Genomic DNA, 21,635 nt, shown 5'->3' on the forward strand with positions numbered 1-21,635 from the left:
GTTTGCTGCGGTATGGCCAGCAGGGCTTCTGAGCTCCTTCCAGAGAGAAGGGGGGAATGGAAATGCCTCCTGAAACTTCTCCCTTCTGTTTGAAAGAGCCCTTCGTTGCTGATGAGATCTTTTTAATGGACCTGCTAAAATGTTAATTATGTTTGATAAGGCATGTTGCTTCCTGAGGAAATTTTAATGACCTAAAAGCCAACTTTAAATACTAGTTATGGGTACAGAAGTTGGAACCAGCCTCATTCCAGTTTGTTCTAGTGGCTTGCTTTCTCCATCCTCCAGTAGACATTTTGGGTTGTTAAGGTAATTGTGGTGTTTTATTTGTAGAGTTCATTTCCTGAAAAGGAATCTGAAGAGAAGAGAGGCATTTGTTTGTTCTCCATTATTCTGAGACTTTCGGAGTTGGCAAGCATCTCTGCTCATGTATCTTCAGCAGCATGCATAACCCCATAGCTATGTACATTTTCTCCCCAGGCATCAGGCAGAAGTCTTATCTCTGTGCTCAGGACATACAGCTTGCTTCATGGAAACACTTGCAGATATCCTTTCCAGAGAAAGGAAATGGCTTCTGCCTCTGGAGTTTTGCAGATGAGCGAGTAATTCCTATTTTTCTGGTTGTGGTACACTTATGAGAGTGATATATTTCAGATTTCTGGTGATGTTTTACACAGGCTGCTTTTTCTAGGACTTTCAGTTGCACTCAGTTATGGTGGCATTATTTCTGGTTTATGGCGAGGTGAATCATGAGTGTATATAGTATCATAATTGCTCTTCTGGCATTTATGATAGCAAAACTCAAACAGATTAATGTCTGCAAAAGCAAACACAGAGGTGTGAACATGGCCAACTGTGAAAGCCAGGGTTTCAGAATAGCCACCAGCAGTTACACCCAGTTTTTTCTTAAAGATAGCCTGGCAGAAGTTGGGAACCTACATGCTTTCAAAAAGCAAACTTTGCCCGGTAACTCTGTTCCTCAGTGAATGTGGAAGCCGCATTCCCAGCACAGTTCCTGAATTCAAAGCCACCTCGGGGATTTCGCAGCTGGCATCCAGATTGCCTCTGGTGACCGTCAGTGGGAGCCAGCTGCCTACAAAGCCCGCCTGACCTTGCCGTGAGCCGGATCCTGTACCGACGGATCCCGGTCACCTCCCCTGCCTGGGGTTGTCAGCACGGAGGCAGATGGGAGGGCTGGGGGCCTGCGATCGCACTATATGGACAGTAAGCACATGCTGGGGGGCTGCCCTAAGTCTGTGCGCACCTGATGCTTCCCTATGGGAATGGCAGCATGAGCATCCCCAAGACAGCATCTGAGACTTTCTGATAGCTGCGTCTTGCTGGTGGGGGGCTGCTTGGATGGTGAGACCACCTTTGGGGGCTACTCTGAAAGGTACATCTGAGGCACCCAATTCCTGCAGGCTGTTTTGATGGTCCTGACACACAGAGATGCATTAAGGAGTATCTTTTTGCAGTATCCTGCTGAATTTAATGTCAGCGGGTGCTGTGGCATTGGCAGCGTGTGCAGGAGGCAGAAGGAGCACTGCATGCAGAGAGCCCAGTGAGAAGGAAACAAGGCCCTTAACCTTGGCCGTCGGTCTCCTGTGACCTACGGGCTGTATTTGACTATTTGGTACCTGACTGACTCCACCTGCCTCTGGTGGGAACATGTCGGGTAGAAGATAGTAGCAGAGGATGTTACCTGTGTCTGCTTTGGGTTTCAGAAACCTTTCATAAAGGATTACATGATGTTGTCTGAGAAATGGGGTTTCTTTATCACAGTTTGTGTTCACAGAGGAGTGAGAGGAAGGGGCACGTGTGGGAGCTGCTGTGTCACAGCCCGTTCCTCCTTCCGCTCGGCTGCTGCTCAGATGTCATGCCAGAGTGTGGATGTCGTGGCCACCAGCAGCCATGGGAAGCGCTGAGGTCTGTGGGCCAGCCCCTCAGTAATATCACCACCTTTCTAATATCTTTTCTAGCTGCTTAGAGCAGTCTGATGGCCTGGCTGGTAAGGCAAAATTTTACAGAGAGGCAGAAATGTGCCGGAGATATTAGCAGCAAGGTTGATGACCATAGTGTGTGCATATATACAATGGTGGAGTGACCTGAGAAAGGACCTGGGCTGTTAGAGGCTGACATACAACACTTTCGGGACAATGGGTGCTGCAATGACTTTCCCCTCACTGTGTGCAACCCCCAGAGTCACAGTACAAGTCCTAGCAATATTTGGTCCTGAAGGAAAAACAAAGGCGTGCAACCTTCCCTATTTACTGAGTTAGCATGAAATACTGCCCCACTTCTACTGTGTTTCAGCTGAACAGTAACGCTTCCCAAGGAATGCACATTAGTTATTCCAGATGTACAGAGCTGGCTGCAGTGTCGTTATGGCCCCTGTAAAGTAGAACCACCCACACCATTGCCAATTTAGTCTTGTGACTGTGATTATATGCAAAACAAGGACTGGTGCAAGCCGAGCTCTGTATTTAATTCTTATATTGTAATGCTGTGGTTAGAGGCAGCCAAAAAGGCCTCCATCCAGTGGTAATTGAAGCAAGTGGGAATCGCTGTTTGACGCCAGTGAACATTGGAATTGGTTAGTTGGTACGTTAGGTTTAGAGTTATTCTGGGGGCTTGTGAACAATAATTAATGAGAAAAAAATGGAAAAAACTTGGTCATTTGGGAGTTCTGTACCATTTTTTTCTCTTTTCTTTCATTTTTGGTAGTTTGCGGTGAAGAGCATCTATCAAGTCAGTTGCTTTAAATGTTCGCCACAATAAGAAGATTTGGGAAGTTCATTTTTGGTCAACCAGTTTATGCTGGTGGTGATGATATATGTATATATATTGTTATTGTTGTTCGGTTTTCTTTCTCTTTTTTTTTTTTGTTCACGTGCACAATTTGCAAATGTCGATTCCTGGTCATGCAGTTTCAAGAGTAAAATACTTACCCTTGCTGGTGACACCTGCAAACTGGTTCACATGCAAGCAGTAACATCAGGTAGGTAGCACCTCACCTGTAGGAATAGGTAGGTGCTCACCGGTAGCATAGGAGAGAAAGGAATCCGGCTCTTGGACTGGCTCTGGCTACAGCTTCATCCTCTGAAGTGAGGAGCTGCCTAGAAGATGTGGGGAGCTTGGTCATCACCAAAATCAGCCCCTGACCAGTTAGATTACAGATGTCTCCCCTGCAGTGTTAATTGTTTTTGTTATTTTTTAACCTGTTGTTTTATAGTCTTCAAGGGTACTGTTAATCTTCCTCTCAGAACGGTGCCTTGTAAATTTTTCTTGCAGATCATTTTAAACTCCATGCACAAGTACCAGCCAAGGGTCCACATCATTAAGAAGAAAGATCACACGGCTTCTTTGCTAAATCTGAAATCTGAAGAGTTCAGGACATTTATTTTTCCAGAGACAGTTTTTACAGCTGTCACTGCCTACCAGAATCAACTGGTGAGTACAGTTGTTAATTTCCAAAGATTTAACTAAATCCCATGCTGCTAAAAATTCCTTTTTTCCCCAGTCTCATCAAAGGAAGTTTCTGATATAACTTACCTTTCCACTCTAATGTGTGTAGTGGTTTTGCTCAACCTAATTCATTTTCAGGAGTAATTCTTATGTATATGAGTAGTTCTGCTAACTTCAAAGGGACATGAGGATTATTCATGTGAGTAAAGACGACATGAAAGAGGCTTTCATTTGTCTTCCCTTCTTTCTGTACAAGGCAGTTTACATATTATCATTTAGCCCTTTTCTAATTATAGTTCATTAAGGAACTGTTCTTATTTGCAGTGATCTTTTACGCCATGAGCTATGAGCTGAGTGATATTCTGGTTTGCACATGATGATTTCATGGGTTTGAGAAGTTGACTGATTAAGCTGTAAGGCTCAAATGTAAGGGAAATCACTCGGAGATACGCTTTTCAGACGCTGCTCAGATTACATCCAGATGTTTGAATTTCAATTTGCATGCCAGTGAATAATATATACAAAATGGAGGAGATCAAAACAATGGATTGCTAATGAGTAATTTTAGGAAGTATATAAACAATCAGAAAGCAGAGGCTTTGTTCAACAGTGGGTAGAGCTTTAATATTTAAGTCAGTAGAAATATGTTGTTGGCTTCAGCATGATTCAGAATATGTTTAAAGGGATTAATGTCTATTGCACTTCAGAACAGACAACCCTTTCTAATTCCTCTAAGTTAAGAAAAATGTAGCAAGCACTGTCCAAAGGTGTGGGCGGACACCATCACAGAGTTAAAGAACCTGCTGGTTTATTTAAAGAAGCCTGCATTTCTTATTATGAAGCAAAAACATTTAATTTCTAAATGCTACAAACAAAACAAAACCATGGCATAAGGGGCCAAATAAGCTGTGAATGTAGCAGTAATAGTGTTAAGCTGGTTCTTGCGACAGACACCACATCTAGTTTTAAGGCTTCAACATCAGGACTTCTTGACTGTAGACACAGGTTTGTATCTGAATGTTGCAGAAAATGCATTCAGCACATGGCAATCGCAAGAACAAAAACCTTGGACATTTGGTTAGTTTTTTTTCCATTTAATTTTCTGTAGAAACTAGAAGAACAGTAAGAGACACAAACCCAGCTAAACCTGACATTTATTTCTGTAGGATGGATTTATGTTTACTGATGATATTTGCATCAGAGATGCTTCCAAACTAAGCTTCCCAAAGTACATGCAATGAGTCCTGGAAAATTTCTCAATGGAACATCTCCGGAACCCCTAGAGGTTGATGCTGTCATTTTATTTATGACTAATGAAAATGGAGCCTTTTTTCATTTTTGCCATTTCTTTCAGAACTGTTTTAAGGAGGGGTTGATTACATTTCTGGAGGTTATTAGATAAAAGCTAAATACATTACACTTTCAACAAACTATCTCATAATTTAAGATTTAAAGGGCATGCATTTATTTAAACAGTCAAACCACTGCCACAGAGTTGAATTGTAGGTCAGATTTCATTTTAAAATGCTTTCTAGCAGATGTTCTCTGATTGTTTGTGAGACAGTCTCTCAGGAAAAATATGGCCATAAATGATTGTGAGTCTCATCTGGCTTTGGTGGATACAAAAATTTCTCTTGTGATGTCATACCAAATCTTTAATATTAGGAAAATGGAAGTTTGATTGGTGAAAATAAGCTCAAGAGATGAATAGAAATCCTTATGATTCTGCGGTACACTTGGCTCCGTGTGTTGGTGATCTAAGTCAATGGAACTAGTTAGAGCGTGCCTTTTTGCAAGGTAGTTTTCGAGTGCTGCCACAAAAATATTCCCCGTACGTGAGGCACTAACCCGCTGCTCTTCACGTCGCCACGAGTCCAGGGCACGGGCATCTCAGGAAGCAGAGGAGACCGTAGCTGGCTTGCTGAGCTGTTGCAGGATCCTGTGACAAGGGTAGCATTTAGGTCCTGTGGTGTTTGACCAGCCCACAGTAACAACTGATGAGCTGTAATGCCTCTTGCACAGTGCCTCAGAGCAAGAGCCACCGATATTTGAAATAACTTTGCTTGGTGACAGCATTTGATTGTCTGAGGATTTGAAAAATATCACTTTTCTTTCTGAGTCTGGTGAGCCAGCTGTTAAAAAAATAGGTTGTGGCCTCTGTGATACAGGCTTTTTTTTGAGGAAAGCCAGGCTGAAATCAGTGCTCAGAAGGCAATATTTTTCATGGGTTTCAGCTGAAGTTGGTGGTGTTCATATCCTTGCAGGACAGACCTTGTATTTTCCCTCTAACTCTTACTTACAGTTTAATTTTAATTACTGGTAGAAGCATGGTTGGTAAATCTGAATATTATTTTGAAGTCTCAAGTGATATTGACCAAACCTCATTTGGTTGGACAGCTAGAAAATTTTACAAGGGCAGGGATGTGTTTTCCTGCTCCCAAGAAGCAGAGTGGAAACCACCATCCCTTCTGGAGAAGTTTCACTGCAAAGCTCAGGGGAGTCCTGATGCCGTGGGGCAGAGGCTCCCCTGATCTGTGAGTTACTCTGGCAGTAAGAAAAGGCTTGTCATGGTTGTTGAGCAGCATTTGAAGATAGGAGGAGAGTTTTGGTTATAAGAGATCTGGTTTTCATGGATTGTGATGGTTTTAGTGGGGATACTCATTTAACCCAGGTTCTGTCAGTTTAAATCTGAGTTTTCCCCACTTTTTTCCCTCTCTTTCACTTCTTTGGCATTTATGGCATTATGGCATCTTGGTTTTCCAAGCAAAAAAACAGTTAACCAGCATCTGTGTGATGGCTAGTCAGTCTGGCTGAGAGCATTTGCATCACAATTTCAAGGAGGGGTAAAAAAAAAAAGTGTGGTGTACTGAAGCAGCATCCTCAAGTTTGCAGCAAGAACCCATGGTTTGAGCTTCTATTAGCTGATGTGCAGCTCCACTGGAGAGGCTCAGATGTTAGCAGGGTGCTGTGCTTTGCACCTGGAAAAGACTACCTGACTCATGCTGTTAAACTGTTTGGAAGTAATAATGTCTCACGTGAGTGGGTTCCTCCTGCTCTGGGTAAATTGAAGGTTGAGCCCACCCTGCTCTTCAGTCCATCCATTGCCATGTGTATACCACACACTGCTTTGCCTCCCCTGCTTTGCAGCATCTCAAGAGCAGCTCACACATGCAAGGAGCATGGATACAATTAGCAGAGAAATCAGGAGAATGGATAGGTTAACGCTTTGTACGCTGCTGTACCTTAACACTACATTCATGTTGTGTTGCTCTTTTCTGGGTTTCCAGATAACCAAGTTGAAAATTGACAGCAACCCTTTTGCCAAAGGATTCCGGGACTCTTCCAGACTCACTGATATCGAGAGGTAATGGGGACTTTCTGTTTACTTTCCATTCAGATAAGATAAATAGAAGAGAGTTTGTAGGAAAAGCATGCTTTCAACTCCTGAGAAGCTGTGTGTTTTAAAGTTATCTTGTTGCATATAGTAAGCCTCCTTTACCTCCTTTAAAAATACTTATAAACTTTATGAAGAAAGAGCTGTTTTGAATTTTGACATCTGTTCCAGTTGGGACCAATATATTCATCTTCCTGATGGGGCTTCTTGAAGGGGGAGAGGGTCAGTTTTACAACTTCAGAATGAAAAGCTTTTTTCTTATCGTGCCATGTAATCCTATTGAGGGCTGTGAATTGGGTCACCAGGAAACAAGGGCAGTGGTCCTGTGAAAAACATCTTTATAGCTCCCCGCTGCTCCACACAGTGGAAAAGAGAGAGAAGAGCTTCCCAAAATACACTTCAGCAGTCCCAGACACTGAAGTCAGCAATTATTGCCATCAGGACAAATCCCATAACTCCCACTCTGACGACAAAGATGCCATTTTTGTTTCTTTAAAATTGTACCGCAGGCTTCATCAGGGGAAAGCTTTATCGAAACTACAGAGTTTTGTGTGTACAGCCCATTATAAGCAACTGCTGCCATAGGGACAGAAGCATTAACCCACAGCTGAGTCGGAAATAAACTTCGATCTGTTGGTCGCCCTCCAGCATATCACATTTCTATGATATCGTGTCAAATGGTTTGGCAAATGAAGCAAATTAAGCAGCCAGTGTCCTTTACGCTGGAAGAGAACTTGATGGAGATGCATATAGCACATCCAATTTTTCCTATGGGTATATGATCATGAAAGAAAATTTGGAGAGGCCAAAACCCTCCAAGCTCCTATGCGGAGTTATATAGATGTAGCTGTGATTCATTTTTCATGGGTGCATATAGGGGACAAATTGAATATGACTTCATTGAGCATATATCTAGAAAAACCTCCTTACAGCACTGCAAAAGTATGTCAATACCAGAAAATCTATGGCTGGGAAATGGTGGTATATACTATACTCTACTAGTGACTGGATCATTAGTGATCTGTTAAGTAGCTGGGTGAAAGAGCGGTAATTTAGAGAAAGAAAGCTTGTGGACTACAATGCATTCTTGCAAAACTCTTAAAAACTGTTTCTTAGGTGAAGGTCTTAGTTGAAAATTGAGAAAACCAAAGTAGATTTAATTAAAATAGCATAGTTTGGTATCTGGTTAGAGCACTATGGTAGACAATGTCCAAAGCTCACGTTTGTATGCAGTAGATAGTCAAGAAAGGACCTTTAGAAAGAGCATAGACCTCGATTTTCACATTTCAGTTTCCTTGTTTAACAGACAGGCAACATCTAATGACACAGCTTTGAGAGAGTCTGAATAGATAAGCTGAGAGAAAAACTGAGTTACCTCTGTGCTGATGAACCGACTATCGTGGTGCTGGATACGAAGGGAATTTTTCCAGAGGACATCTTATTATAACAGAACATGGCACGAAGTCAGAAATGCTGAAGAGAAACCACAGTGCCCTTTTGTTTATTGATAAGAATAGAGCCTGAGACAGGCAGCCAAACCAGGCTTGAATGTTGCCATGAAAGATAAGGTATCCAAATGTGAAACCTACAATAAATACAAGAAAGAGGACGTGGGAAAGTGTTGAAGTCCCATCAAAACTCTGGATTTGAGAGTCCATGTTTGGATGAGGTCTTATTTTGACTTAAATGGGGACATTTAGCTCTTATTATGGGACAATGGTGTTTAAGAAACACAAACTGCTGCACAGTACATTAAGTAGTAAGGCAATAGAAATGTGACAAACAAAAGGGACTGATTGAGAATCTCCTTAGTTATCAGATATGGTCCAAGCATACCAAAGGTTTTATTAATTTCCAGCATTAAAATATTCAGGCACACAAATCATTTTCCAAGTGCCTGCTGGTTCCATAGCTTTCATCTTAGCATGAGCATAATTGCTTAAATCTGATGTGAAGCAAAAGAAATAGTAAAGTGAGGTTTGACAGTCTTAACATCTGCGGAGGTGTGCGTTACAAGATGTAGGGGCCACATTGACTAGTACGGTGTGACTTCACTTGGTCGAGTTGTAAGCTTAGTAAATTCAATAAGATGACTGATTAAAAAATATATTTGCTGGAGAAAAGACTATGCAGTGGAGTTGCATATTTGCCCAGCTCATGAAACATGAGTATTTATCTAGAAGCTGTGAATATATTCTCCATGCAGTGCTTCCTGAGCTGGCTTACAGCATGTGCATGCATAATCTGCAATGTTGTGTGGTGATCTTAATGGTCTCCTGTAAAGCATCCTGTGATGTTAGGGCCAAGAGAGCGCTCATTTATTGCAAGTTCCAGTTTTTCAGAATGACCTAAGTAGTGTGAAAGTGTACAGAGCTTTGTATTTCATTTCCAGGTATTTAAGCCTGCCTTTTCCTAAACAGCCTTTGGGGAGGGAAACAAATCAGATCAATTGATCTTTAGAGACCTAAAGAAATTAAATTAGTCTGGAGTCAGTTACTGCACTAAACCATCCGGTAATTGGATTGCTCCTTGTAACTGATTGAAAACAGCCCCTATCTGTAACAATATAGGGAGCTTTTCTTTATAGTAGATCTGAGAGAAAAACACATCTTTTTATGACATGATGACAGAAATTGTGCTTTTTTAACCTAATTGAATATGATTTTATAAATATGCGACTTTAACGATTTCAGGCTTCCCATTCTAGATTTACGATCCCTATGTAGGAAATTCAAGCGGCAAATGCCTTTAGGATTAAATTTGTTTGCATTATATGTGTTGGAGTTAAAATAATATATGTAAAGTTCGTCAAGTTTGTGAAATAGTAGAGGAGCTAAGCAAATGCAAAGCTATCAAAGTCCCTACATTTTCCTTTGTTCCTGTTTAAATACCTTACACCAGTTTGCTTGTACTCACAGCTATCTATGCAAAGCTTTTAACTGTTGCAAAAATCTTATGTGAGTCTGATATATATTGAATTTTCAGTAGGACATGAGATTCCTTCCACAATCAACTCCTCCCATACATTACTTGTGGTAATCTATTTATGGTAAGGGACAGGCTTTATCTATGGCTACTGTGATTTAGATAAGTGGCTGATTTTGATCTTTTTATGTGGTATTTACTTTTCTTCTATGTTACACATATATATAAAAGGCTCTTGTAGTGGTTGCGATTGAAAAACTGAACAGTTAGTAGCAATTATCAGATTGTGGAACCTGATGTACTGTGGTGTTGACTACAGGATGCCAAACACAGTAATGTGGACATGAGGAATCTTTTTTTTTTTTTTTTAATTAAAACTATATATTTTTTTAAATTAAAACTTTTTTTTTTTTTTTTTAACAAAAGACTAATGCAGGGTTTATAACAAGCAGTTCGCTCTGGGGATAAGTTTTAAGGGAATGTCTTTATGCTTCTGCTTAAGAAAAACTGCCAATCCCATAGAAGATGCAAAATCAGAACCCAATAATTATTATTATTTTTTTTAATCTAGAGCCAGAATTTATTTTCTGGGTTGTGGTAAAGAGTTAGCCTTTAAAAACAAGAAGGTAAATAAATAAAACCATAGCAGTTACATATGCAAACAATCCACAGAAAAAGGTTTAAAAGAGTGTGAGTCACTGGAACTACTGAACTGTAAAATAATGATCAAACGAGAATAGACGGAACATTATAATGGCCTGAAATTGCTTGTCTATTTGCTCCAGCATGTGATAGGCAAGTTCAGGGTGTGGACTCATGACTATTAAATCAACTAAGGGAGTATACCCATCTGCATAAGTCCGGTAACGCTTCTGGGAGGTAGATACTTACTTTGAGGGGCAATATCTTAGCTACTGGAAAAGTATGGCTGCACAACCAAGTGATTTTAAGGCAGAGAAAGGAAGGACTGAGGATTGGGAGAAGTAGGAGAACTGCATCCCAGCTAGATTTGTGTGGTAATCAGATTCTGAATTTTCCCCTGAGGAACTTCATTTCTGAAATGTGGAGATACATTGTACTGAGGCTGCAAGTGAAATAGAGCTAATGCCTGGATATGGGTACTGGTCTGCTGGAGGAGCAGTCAAAGCCATATGCTTAATGATGTACTGTGAGCAGCAGCCCTTGCTCCTATCCCTTCCCTGTTCACCCCACAGAGGCTGCCTTCCTCCCAACTCCCACTGCTTATTGCTGGTCCAGAACAACTTTTCTGGGTGTTGAATGTCCCCTACCAACAGCCAGAAATGCATACTCTCTGTGACCTACTCCCATCTCCATCATCAAGCAGGGCTTTCTCATAGTTCTCCAACAAGTCCAACTTGCCAGCTGATCTTTGTGTTTGGTTAGTTCTTGGTTTGTGAATGTCAGTGAGCAGCCACGGGTGATCATATCAGACATTTAGGTAGCAAGAAGTTAAGCCCTGAGTTTAAGGAGAGACATCGGGTACTCCAGTCCTTAAACTCCTGGTGTCTCATGCTGTTCCAGATGTGCTGAGGTTACATCAGCAGTTGTTGCTCCAGAGAGGTGGACGGCTGGTCTGTAGCTTCTGTATCAACTCTTCCCGACCCTTGCAGGAGGCTTGGATGGCTTAGGACATCTAGAAAGAACTACCTGCCTACATTTAGGTGTCTGAAATACATGAAACCTGAAACATTGCCTTCAAATCTGGTTCTTCCAAATGTGCTTCCCATTAACCAGACAGCTATTCCTCTTCCCCAGCAGAAAACCTTCTACGACAGCTAAAACCTCTTCAGTTCCCAAGATTTTAAGCACTCATACCCCAGCTTATTTTTACATTTGGGTCTGTTTTTTTATCTCTCTCTTCACTTGTGCAAAGCAGTATAAAATGTTTATTTTCTAGTGTTTTCCACTCACCTCATGTGGGTGCGGTGCATGCTAAGGGGACAGGATGATGTCAGACCAGGCCCACGGTTTCCACCACAGGGGAAATTTTCCAGGGACTTTACCCAGACTCCCATGCCACAGTGCTCCTCGGTCGTCATCTCGCATCCTCTGCCTGACAGTCACAAATAACTGGTGGCATTCACTGGGTGAAATGGATCTTTGTGGGACTGCTTATTTGGAGTTAAGTGTGCCACTATATTTTTTTGGTTGGGAAAATAAGATGCGGAGAAAGAGCTTTAATCACAGAACCACAGAATCACAGAATTGAAGGGGTTGGAAGGGACCTCGAAAGATCATCGGGTCCAACCCCCTGCCAAAGCAGGCTCCTTAGAGCAGGCTGCCCAGGTAGGCGTCCAGATGTACCTTGAATATCTCCAGAGAGGGAGACTCCACAACCTCCCTAGGCAGCCTATTCCAGTGCTCTGTCACCCTCACCGTGAAGAAGTTCTTTCGCATGTTGGTGCGGAACTTCCTGTGCTCTATCTTATGGCCATTGCCCCTTGTCCTATCCCCACAAACCACTGAGAAGAGGTTGGCCAAATCCCTCTGTCTCCCACACCTCAGGTATTTATACACATTGATAAGATCCCCTCTCAGTCTTCTCTTCTCCAGGCTGAACAGACCCAGGTCTCGCAGCCTTTCCTCATAGGGAAGATGCTCCAGGCCCTGTATCATCTTTGTGGCCGTCCGCTGGACTCTTTCCAGGAGTTCCCTGTCTTTTTTTGTATCAGGGAGCCCAGAACTGGACACAGTACTCCAGGTGAGGCCTGACCAGGGCAGAGTAGAGGGGGAGGATCACCTCCCTTGACCTGCTGGCCACGCTCCTTTTAATGCACTCCAGGATCCCATTGGCCCTCTTGGCCACGAGGGCACACTGCCGGCTCATGGTCAACCTGTCGTCCACCAGGACCCCCAGGTCCTTCTCCTCAGAGCTCCTCTCCAGCAGGTCGTCCCCCAGCCTGTACTGATACATCCAGTTGTTCCTTCCCAGGTGCAGGACTCTACACTTGCTCTTATTAAACCTCATTTGGTTTCTTCCTGCCCATCTCTCCAGCCAGTCCAGGTCTCACTGAATGGCGGCACAACCTTCTGGCGTGTCAGCCACTCCTCCCAGCTTTGTGTCATCGGCGAACTTGCTGAGGGCAGACACTATTCCCTCATCAAGGTCGTCGATGAAGATGTTGAACAAAACCGGACCCAGCACCGACCCCTGGGGAACGCCGCTAGTCACAGGTCTCCAGCCGGACTCTGCACCACTGATAACCACCCTCTGAGCTCGGCCAGTCAGCCAGTTCTCAACCCACCTAACTGTCCACTCCTCTATCCCACTCTTTCTCAGCTTTGCTATCAGGATGTCATGGGAGACAGTATCAAAAGCCTTGCTAAAGTCAAGGTAGATGACATCCACTGATCTGCCCCCATCTACCCAGCTGGTGATGTCATCATAGGAGGCAACGAGGTTGTATATTAATATACATTAAATATACATTTAATATGCATTAAAGTTAGTTCCTCCCTCTTTCTTTTTTTTCCTCATTCCCTGTATTAAGATAGCTGTTCTCCTTATTGCTAATTACATTTGAAAGAAGTGGAGTGGATATATTTAATAACATCATACTCCTGCTTCAGGCATCGCCCTTGTCGTGGCTTCAGTCAGGCTACGTCATCTCCATATTACAGCTCTTCCAAACTTGCCATTGGTAGCCAGATGTTTATTATGAGGGTGCTAGCAAACACCACTTTGGAGATGTACTCATCCTTTCTCCCTCAGTCACCTAAAGCTAGATGTTTCATAAATTAATTCTCATTTCACTTCTTTCTTAAGATTGTATGTATTCTTGGGATATTGCATTGATCCAATACTTGTCCAATAGTTTTGTAAAAGTGTTTGGTGGCTCTATTACATTTTGAACCAAATTAACCTTCAGCTCACATGAGCCAATGTAGTTTGATGGGCCCTGGTTCTTATGTGACTGGAATTGGTTCAGCTCTAACCTAAGCAGTGGAATGGTGCTACTTTGTTCTGGTGGAGGATTGGGTCTGTACCCTGTCAGAGATGAATTAGGTATTAGGTTCCTAGGGTCAGTCAGCAATATTAGTCACCAGTAGAATAACCAAATTAATCTGCATCTTTGTGTTTGTGCATGTGTAAAATAACAGCTATAAACTACAGAAACATGAAGGCTGAGCGATATCTGAAAGTGGTTCGGACAGTTTTTGTTTTTCGCTCTTGGTGTTATAGAAATGTATTTGTTCATCCTGCTGTTTTCCTTTTTTTTTTCTGTTTTGTTTATTTTTTTTTAGGACTTGTTTTTAGCACTTGCATTTTGGACAAATTAGTCATCTTTTCCCTTAAAAAAAAAATCTACTACAGTGCAACTTCCGACAAGTTTATTTTTGTGCCTTCTCAGCCCATTTATTCCATCTGTCTTCACCTCACCTCACTTCTGATGTCTTCTGTTATCTGGGCTTTCTTCCAAACATACTAACTGGCAGCTACAAAAAAAAGGAAACCTTTGAAATGCAGAACTAAAGAAGTCATTCAGGCTGCAAACTGATAATTCATACACTTTATATCCTGTTCTGTATTTTTCTTTGTGTTGAACTGAATAGCCAAGCAAAACATGGTTGTCAGTTTCTTTTATTTTGTTATTTTCCTTCTATTAATTTTTTAACATTGTTTTTCTTGTAAAGAAAAAGACAAAAACCATGACACCAGGAATAGGGAGCGGATTCTGAGGATATCCGTAATTTTTTGCTTACCTATCACTTGTATAGTAAGGGCAAATAGAGAAAATGCTAATGGGTTCCTTGACTGTGCCCTGAAATTTGTTGTCGTCCTTCCCCCCCCACCATAGCCATTCCTGAGACAGTGACTTCTGTAGAGAATTAGTTTGGAGTGCCTGGATCTTCTACCTGCTCTTTGTTACTTCTGCAAGTTGTCTTCAATGGTTGTTAAAACCCATCTCCTAGTGGAAGGGGTGCCTGAGCATTACATCAACTCCATCCTCTCCGGAGCCATGGTACAGATCTAAGATGGATGCTAATCAAGGCCTGGCTCCAACAAACTCATTCTGGATTAGCTTTTCTAAAGTTTTCTTCCAAAACCAAGTATGCTGCCTTAAGCCTCCTCATCCCAGAAGGAGAAAGTAGGCTTCCTGTCTCCTGGGTGCTCTCAGTGCCAAATTCAGGAAAATCCATAGCTTCAGGTGCACATAGGCATGTGTCAGCACCTTTTTTGATGGGGCATTGTGGGATGGTGAGCCCTCTTTGATAACAGCAGGGCTTGTGATCACATGCTTCAGTGTCAGGGTCATGGTGATCAGGGGGCGGCTGCGGATGCACAGCTGAACCAGAGTAATAGCAAAAGCAGAAGAAAAGTGGTATAAAGAAGCATCAGAGAGATGCCTGCTTACACCTACAAAGAAGCATTGTTCTTTCATCTTGATTAAAGACTTTGCTCAGTGTAATTTGGGATGATACTGTCTCCTGAGAGAACTTCTGTAAACTGGGGTTAACAGCAAGAGGAAGTGAGCATTCTCACACAGGGCCTTCTCCTCAGCTGCTTCCCAACTCTGTTTCCAGCAGTCTCCCAGTGAATATCCAATACCATGGTAAGATCTTGGGTTTAGTCTGTGAAGTGCTAGTGAATGATTTGTCAGCTATATCGGGATCTTCCTATCTACTTTTGATCCTCTGAGACTACTCTGTACATAGAGCACAGTGTTAACTGAACATGGCCAAAGACCCAGCGTGTAGCTGCAAGACATGAAGCATCTCTAGCTGGAAGATTAGCTTTGCTGGAAGAGACGAGAGCAAAATGTTCAGTCGACATTAAAACCTGCAGAATGGCAAGGGGCTGTCTATGCACCTCAAAATCTTACCAGCTGATAAATTCTCCCAGTCCTTCACTCAGGTTTCTGGTCCAAAACTTGATGGTTTATTTCTTGCACAAAGGAGAGAGACACTTTGTTCATAATAAGCCACTGCTTATTAAAGGGGCTGGGCTCAAGGTGTGCTTCTGTCAGAATGCAGATCATTGGGATCAGCCTAAGCTCCTTTTCCATATTACCTCTCCTCACATTTGTCCTGCCTCAGCATCTTCTCAGAGGGTGTGCTAGCCAATAAGAGCTTATTCTTTTCCTCTCCATTTGGCATATGGTTTCTTCTTTTCCTTGAACATTTCTAGCCCCTAGCTTGCTCTTCTCCAGCCTGTCATCTGCTACTATTATCCAGTTGTATATGTAACACAGCTTAATCATAGTAATATATTATGTGGGGGGGGGGGGTTTCTCCCCTCTGCATATTCACAGGGTAACCGAGTTGAAGAGCATTCTGAAAAACTGAAAATTGTTGGTAGGCCACACAAAAGGATGAGACAGAACAAAGACATCTTTCTAGTATCCAGCTGTTATCTTTTGGTCTCTTAAAAATGAAGTTCATTGCTAAGAGAAGAAATTATAGCATTCTAAGATACATTAAAAGATGAAAAATGTTAAGTGGCAAATATTAGATAATGAGTGATCACAAACGGAATAACAGAAGTAAAGAAGGAGAACATTGAGCAACTGAAAATAACTTTCTTCTTCAGGCAGATTAGTGTGGGTCAGATCTGAAAAACCTGAAAGGAAGCTCTTACAAAAAAACAAAACAAAACAAAACCCTCCACCAAATCCCATTTTTGTTCATACTCTTCATTTTTTTTTTTTGAGCAGAGTCAAAATGGCAAACATTGATTTATTGTTCAGTAACTTAAAAATTATTTCATAAATCCTTTGAACTATGCCGTGATATCTGAAGATGTTGCATAAAGAACTATAAAACCACAGGTTTAAATAAACGAGCCTTTCCATATTGCTATTAGTATAACAATAGTTTAGGATTTCTAAAAAAAAAAATAATAATATATTGGCCTATTCTACAGAGCACCATATTCTGGATATTCTAAGCAGTTCAAACTTTCATAAACAGAATTTCCGGGAAGATTTTGACATTTAAGTCTTTTTGTTCCAGGTTGACAAAAAATATGTAAGCAGCAATCCTTAGTCCAGATTGCCAGGTTTGTTTGTGCTTTTTGAACTAGATTTCACAGGCACTTAAGTTGTCTTGTTGAAGTTTTGCTTTCTCCTACATGTCTACTTGGGAGCAAGTCCAAAAGCACCTCTGTCTTCAAAGGCTGGAAGAGGTTCAGCGCCTCTTTCAAACCTATGTGGGAAACTCTATATGTTTCCATAGATTAGATGAGTTGCTGCCGCTTTCTTTTCTGGGTGGTGTTCTCTGAGCGTGAAATATTTGAGCAGGGTGCAGATGCCACCATCCCTTTCCTTTGAAACACAAAGAGAAGCAAGGTTATTCCTTGATGTGGTAGCTAGATTACTTGTCTGAGACAGGGAAGACCTGAGTGCAGATTTCAGCTCTTGTTTTGCTAGGTGGAAGAAAAAACACTTGGTGGGAGAGTTTGGATACCCTTCATGTGTGGAAAAAATGCACCACATCTTACTTTCCTTTGTTTCCTTTTGCATGCTTAGGTGGCTTTTTGCTCAGCCTTTTGTGTTTCATAGGTCTGTTTGGAGGTATTTTTGCAGCAGGTGTTGTATGAAAAAGGAGAGTGTCCACCTGAAGGCAGTGGAGTCCAAGTACCTATATCGTGGTGTGAACCTCAGCACTTTGCACCCATGATATGAATCACAGCCTCAACTTCCAAAATGAAAAATTAGTAGGTGTGCTGTGATTATAGCTTAAATCACCAGCGTAGTTAGGCTAGATAAGCATATAAAATTTTGAGCTTTAAATCCCAGCTGTACAAAAGGAACTGCTTTTGTGAAATGAGTTGCTTTCCCTGATCCAAGTTTTCTTGTTCAAACCATTCCCTCTGCCTAAAAAAAAAAAAAAAAAAGGCTTCTTGTGCCAATGAATGAGATTAATCTTCTAAAGCTTTTAGTAAACTACCTGCAACATTACAAATAAATAAATAAACCTACCACATAGTTCCCTGTTTTCAGACTTTGCAGATTCAGGGTTCACTAAGAAGTCATCTCTCTTTTTCCTTTAAAAGAAGACAACCATATAGAATAATAGAGTTCTCTGTCTAGCATACAGACCCATCTGGAAAGAATTTAGTCTGCAATAATTGTGGGCATTTGATTTAGCTTTAAATCCCTGTAGGCAATTGAAATGTAAATTTATTGGGGTGAATTTATCCCCAAATGCCTTTGGATCCAATGAGGTTAAGAGACGAACTTGGCCCATTGCACTATACAGCTAGAGCTTGCACTCTTTCTGTTGCATCAAGATATTATTATATGCAGTAATGTCTGTCATTATAAGCAGAACTTTACTAGAAATAAACTCAATACAGACAATACAATCTCACCTGAATTACAGTTATTTTTCAGTTCTTTCAGGATTAGTCTTCTCTGGTTCTGCATATGTTCATAGACTAGTATCTAAATCACTTAGGCAATATTGGTGTAATTCATTATTCAGTTATTCTGTACTCATCTGCGAAAGACTTTTCGGTTAAGTAAAATTCTTTGCATTTCAGTCTGACATTCTGCTGCTGAAAAAAAAGTTTCAAGAGGCATTCAGTGCATAATGTAAACAATGCCATCTGTCTTTTTCTTTGTAAAATCTTCTTCGAGATAGCCCTGATATGCCTACTGTTTTCAATCACTTAAAAGGCAGTAATTCAATTATATCATCCACTATGTAGGAACTGCCATTGCTTTCAGTCCACTTCCAATCCTGACACAAGTAAATCACTTTGATAAGATCCCTTTTTTATTTATTTATTTTTTTCTGAGGAGACTAGCATAAGTAATGATGCCTGTGATAGACCAAGGACAAAATGACTATAATGGGCTTTTTGTAGGAAATGAAAACATATGCCATTGTGATTTACCCTGTTACTTAGAAAATGTTTTCCTTGGAATTTTTGCAACAGCCATATGCTCATAGTGAAGGGCATTAATGAATGTGAACAACCAAAGGGTGAATTTGAACAAAACTTTCACCAAGCAGCAGTTTTAAATAGCTATCACTACCTAGATTTCTTAAATGGGAACAGAAGGTCAGAGCCTTTTTGGAAATCTGCCGAGGTCAGATTCATCTTTGGTATTATGCCACCTACTTACATGGAAACGCGACGGGAATGTGTAAGGTTGGATCTTCCTTACAAACTGCTATGGCTTATCAGGCAGATATGCCTTCCTTCTATTTAAAAATTATTTGGGTGACTTCAGTGCTTTGTGCCACTGGTGAGGCATGGGCCTGGCAGGCACTTCTACCCTCCCAGAATAGACGCTGCACGAGATCTGTAGTATCTGTTGACTTCCTGCTGCAAATTGGCCTGGGCCCTGACACAGAGAGAGTATGTTCAGAGGTGGGCTGTCTCTGGACACATCTTTCTCTTGCTTGTAATTTCAGGAAAATGGGAGAGTGCCAGATCAGATGGTCAAGTGTGCCATGAAAGCTTGCTTGGAAGGATCTGGACTAGTTCGAGAAGCATTTGGACAATGGTCTCAGACATATGGTCTGATTTTTGGGTGGTCCTGTGTGGAGACAGGAGCTAGGCTCGATGATCCTTGTGAGTCCCTTCCAACTCAAGATATTTTATGATTCTGTATGTGTCTCTGAACACGGACTGGTCACTGGCTTTATTGCTTGCATTTTCAAAACTGTAAGGAGTGTTGGTCTTGTATTTGCTGTCTGAGACCACATTCAGGAAATACAGTGAGACGTTTACTCTAATTCGTCTGCTGGAGAAGCAGCACCACACAGGTAAGAGGTGATCAGGGATATTAGAACAGGCCAAGTATGGCTTTTCCAGAAACAAGCTGTGTGGTAATCCTTTTGAAAAATTATTTTAGACAGTCTGTGTGAGAAAGCTGTGATCTGGGCAGGAAAAAAACAGCATGTTTGTATTTTTTAACCTAATGAATTATTTTTTCATTCTGAGGTCCAAATGTCCACTGCCAGTCATAGGGTGATGACGGGTTATTCTGTGAAACAGATAAGAGGCTGTTTAGGGTGTTATTGGTATAATATGCTGTTTCCTTTCACAGAGAAAGCGTGGAGAGCCTTATCCAAAAGCATTCCTATGCCCGATCCCCCATTCGAACCTATGGAGGAGAAGACGATCTGGGAGATGACAGTCAGGCAACACAAAGCAGAGGTAGGAAAAAGTGCTCATGAGGTAAACTGGGCTTGAGAAAAGGAGGATCACAGCCAGTATTGTGGTACTCCGGTGTCTGTCTCTGCCCTAAATTCCACAAAGAGGAATACTTGTTCCCTTATGGCTCCTCTGGACACCTGATATGCCAGTGGCACTGGAGCTGGGGGCTAGTTCAGGAGACAGCTCTAGAAATACATACGCAGACTTGGCCAGCAGAAGAAAACTATTGCTGTTTCCTCTTCAAGATGGCTGAAAAACATACAACTTAATTGCCATGGTGCTGAGTACAAGCTAAGAGTCCCCGTCCCTTGGTAGGACTTTAAAGCTGTGGCTCAGCACCACTGGTAACGTAGATGTGCCCTTTGCTGCCCCTACAGCCTTCTGCCAAGAGGACTTGGCTCTGATCACCTTCAGCCAGCCTGTGGTTAACCTGTTTTGCCTCTACAGGAAGAAGAGTCCATTGCCGCCAGGAAAATTGACGTTTAATTGTTTGTCTCATGATCTCTAAAATGTGCTTTTCCTGCTTGGGCACTTCACCTCAAATGCTTTAAGTTTGTCTACTTTAGCAGCCGCAGAAGTAGTAGCAATGCAGAGTTGTTCTTTGTGGGGTGACTTGCTGGACAAATTGCATCTGACATAATTTGCCACTGGAAATAGATCCATCTTGTGAGATTGCTGACTAGCATAAACTTGTGTTGCATTATACTTTGCATGGTGACTTTGTGACCTGCCTGATATGTGACAAACACTTGAGGTAAAGCAGTTCTATCTGCCACCCGGCTTGCAGTGCCCTTGTCTTGTCCTCTAACTTCATACAGTGCTGCTAAGATAAGAGCATTATTTCTGGTCATAAGCTCTTTGGACTTGTGCAGGGAAAACACACTTATTTTTAACTACGAGTTGCTCTTCAACAAAATGTGATTAGTTGGGTGTGTTCACACACATCTATTCTAAGAGTAGTTCCTCAGATTATGGAGTTTCTGGAGCAACTCCTTAGCTGGTACGATGCCATTCTTGCAAATACTTTTGGAGATTACCTTACTTTACATCAGCTTAGATCCTAGGTCAGTTATTGTTGAAGATGGCGTTAAATTTTCCTTTGCCAGAAGTGCTCAGAGCAAGGCACCTTCCCTGCAGGAATTGCATTTCTTCCTGGTATGATGTCCCTCTTTGGGAGTGGCAAAGCGAACAAAGGTGAGTACCAGTGTGAGAACTGGCAGTCAGAGCCTTTCTCTTCTGAAGAGAATTCTGAGGGAAGGTGTCATTGGAGGAAAGAATATTTCATTAAAATTTATTTTATGTATAATATATACAGGGTACACTTCTGCATTTACTTGCAACATGGCAAATAAGTGAGGAAGATGATGCAACATGACAAATAAGTGAGGAAGACAATGAGCTGTGGCAACTAGCTTTTTTCTAATCTGGGAGCCATATGCTAGCATAGGGTATGACTGTCCTGGGCAACCAGAGGAAAGCACAAAGTTGCACATTCTGTTCTTGGAGATGAGTAACTTGTACCGCCTTTACTCTCTGTTAGCTCTGGTGACCTTAAATAATGAAAAGTCCTCTGAGATATAAGGAGAGTTTCTTATTGAAACTGCTCAGACATTTTTATTTCTTCTGATGCATTTGAAAACAACCTGGCATGCAAAACCAAGGGGTGTCCTTCCAGGTATATAAGAATTGATAGCTAAATAAATACATGCTACTCGGTGG

At 41.7% G+C, this 21,635-nt stretch overlaps 1 protein-coding gene across 2 annotated transcripts in view; it reads left to right on the top strand.

The window, feature by feature from the left end:
- Window positions 1-21,635, top strand: part of TBX20 (T-box transcription factor 20) — a 50,560-nt gene that overhangs the window by 21,435 nt on the left and 7,490 nt on the right. For both annotated transcript variants that reach the window (XM_083822093.1, XM_083822094.1), the window contains 3 exons: window positions 3,289-3,447; window positions 6,750-6,826; window positions 19,807-19,916. In XM_083822093.1, the coding sequence (XP_083678219.1) occupies window positions 3,289-3,447; window positions 6,750-6,826; window positions 19,807-19,916 (346 nt within the window). The remainder of the gene's footprint in view (window positions 1-3,288; window positions 3,448-6,749; window positions 6,827-19,806; window positions 19,917-21,635) is intronic.

Source organism: Anser anser (assembly GCF_964211835.1).
Source record: "Anser anser genome assembly, chromosome: 2".
NCBI lineage: Eukaryota > Metazoa > Chordata > Aves > Anseriformes > Anatidae > Anser > Anser anser.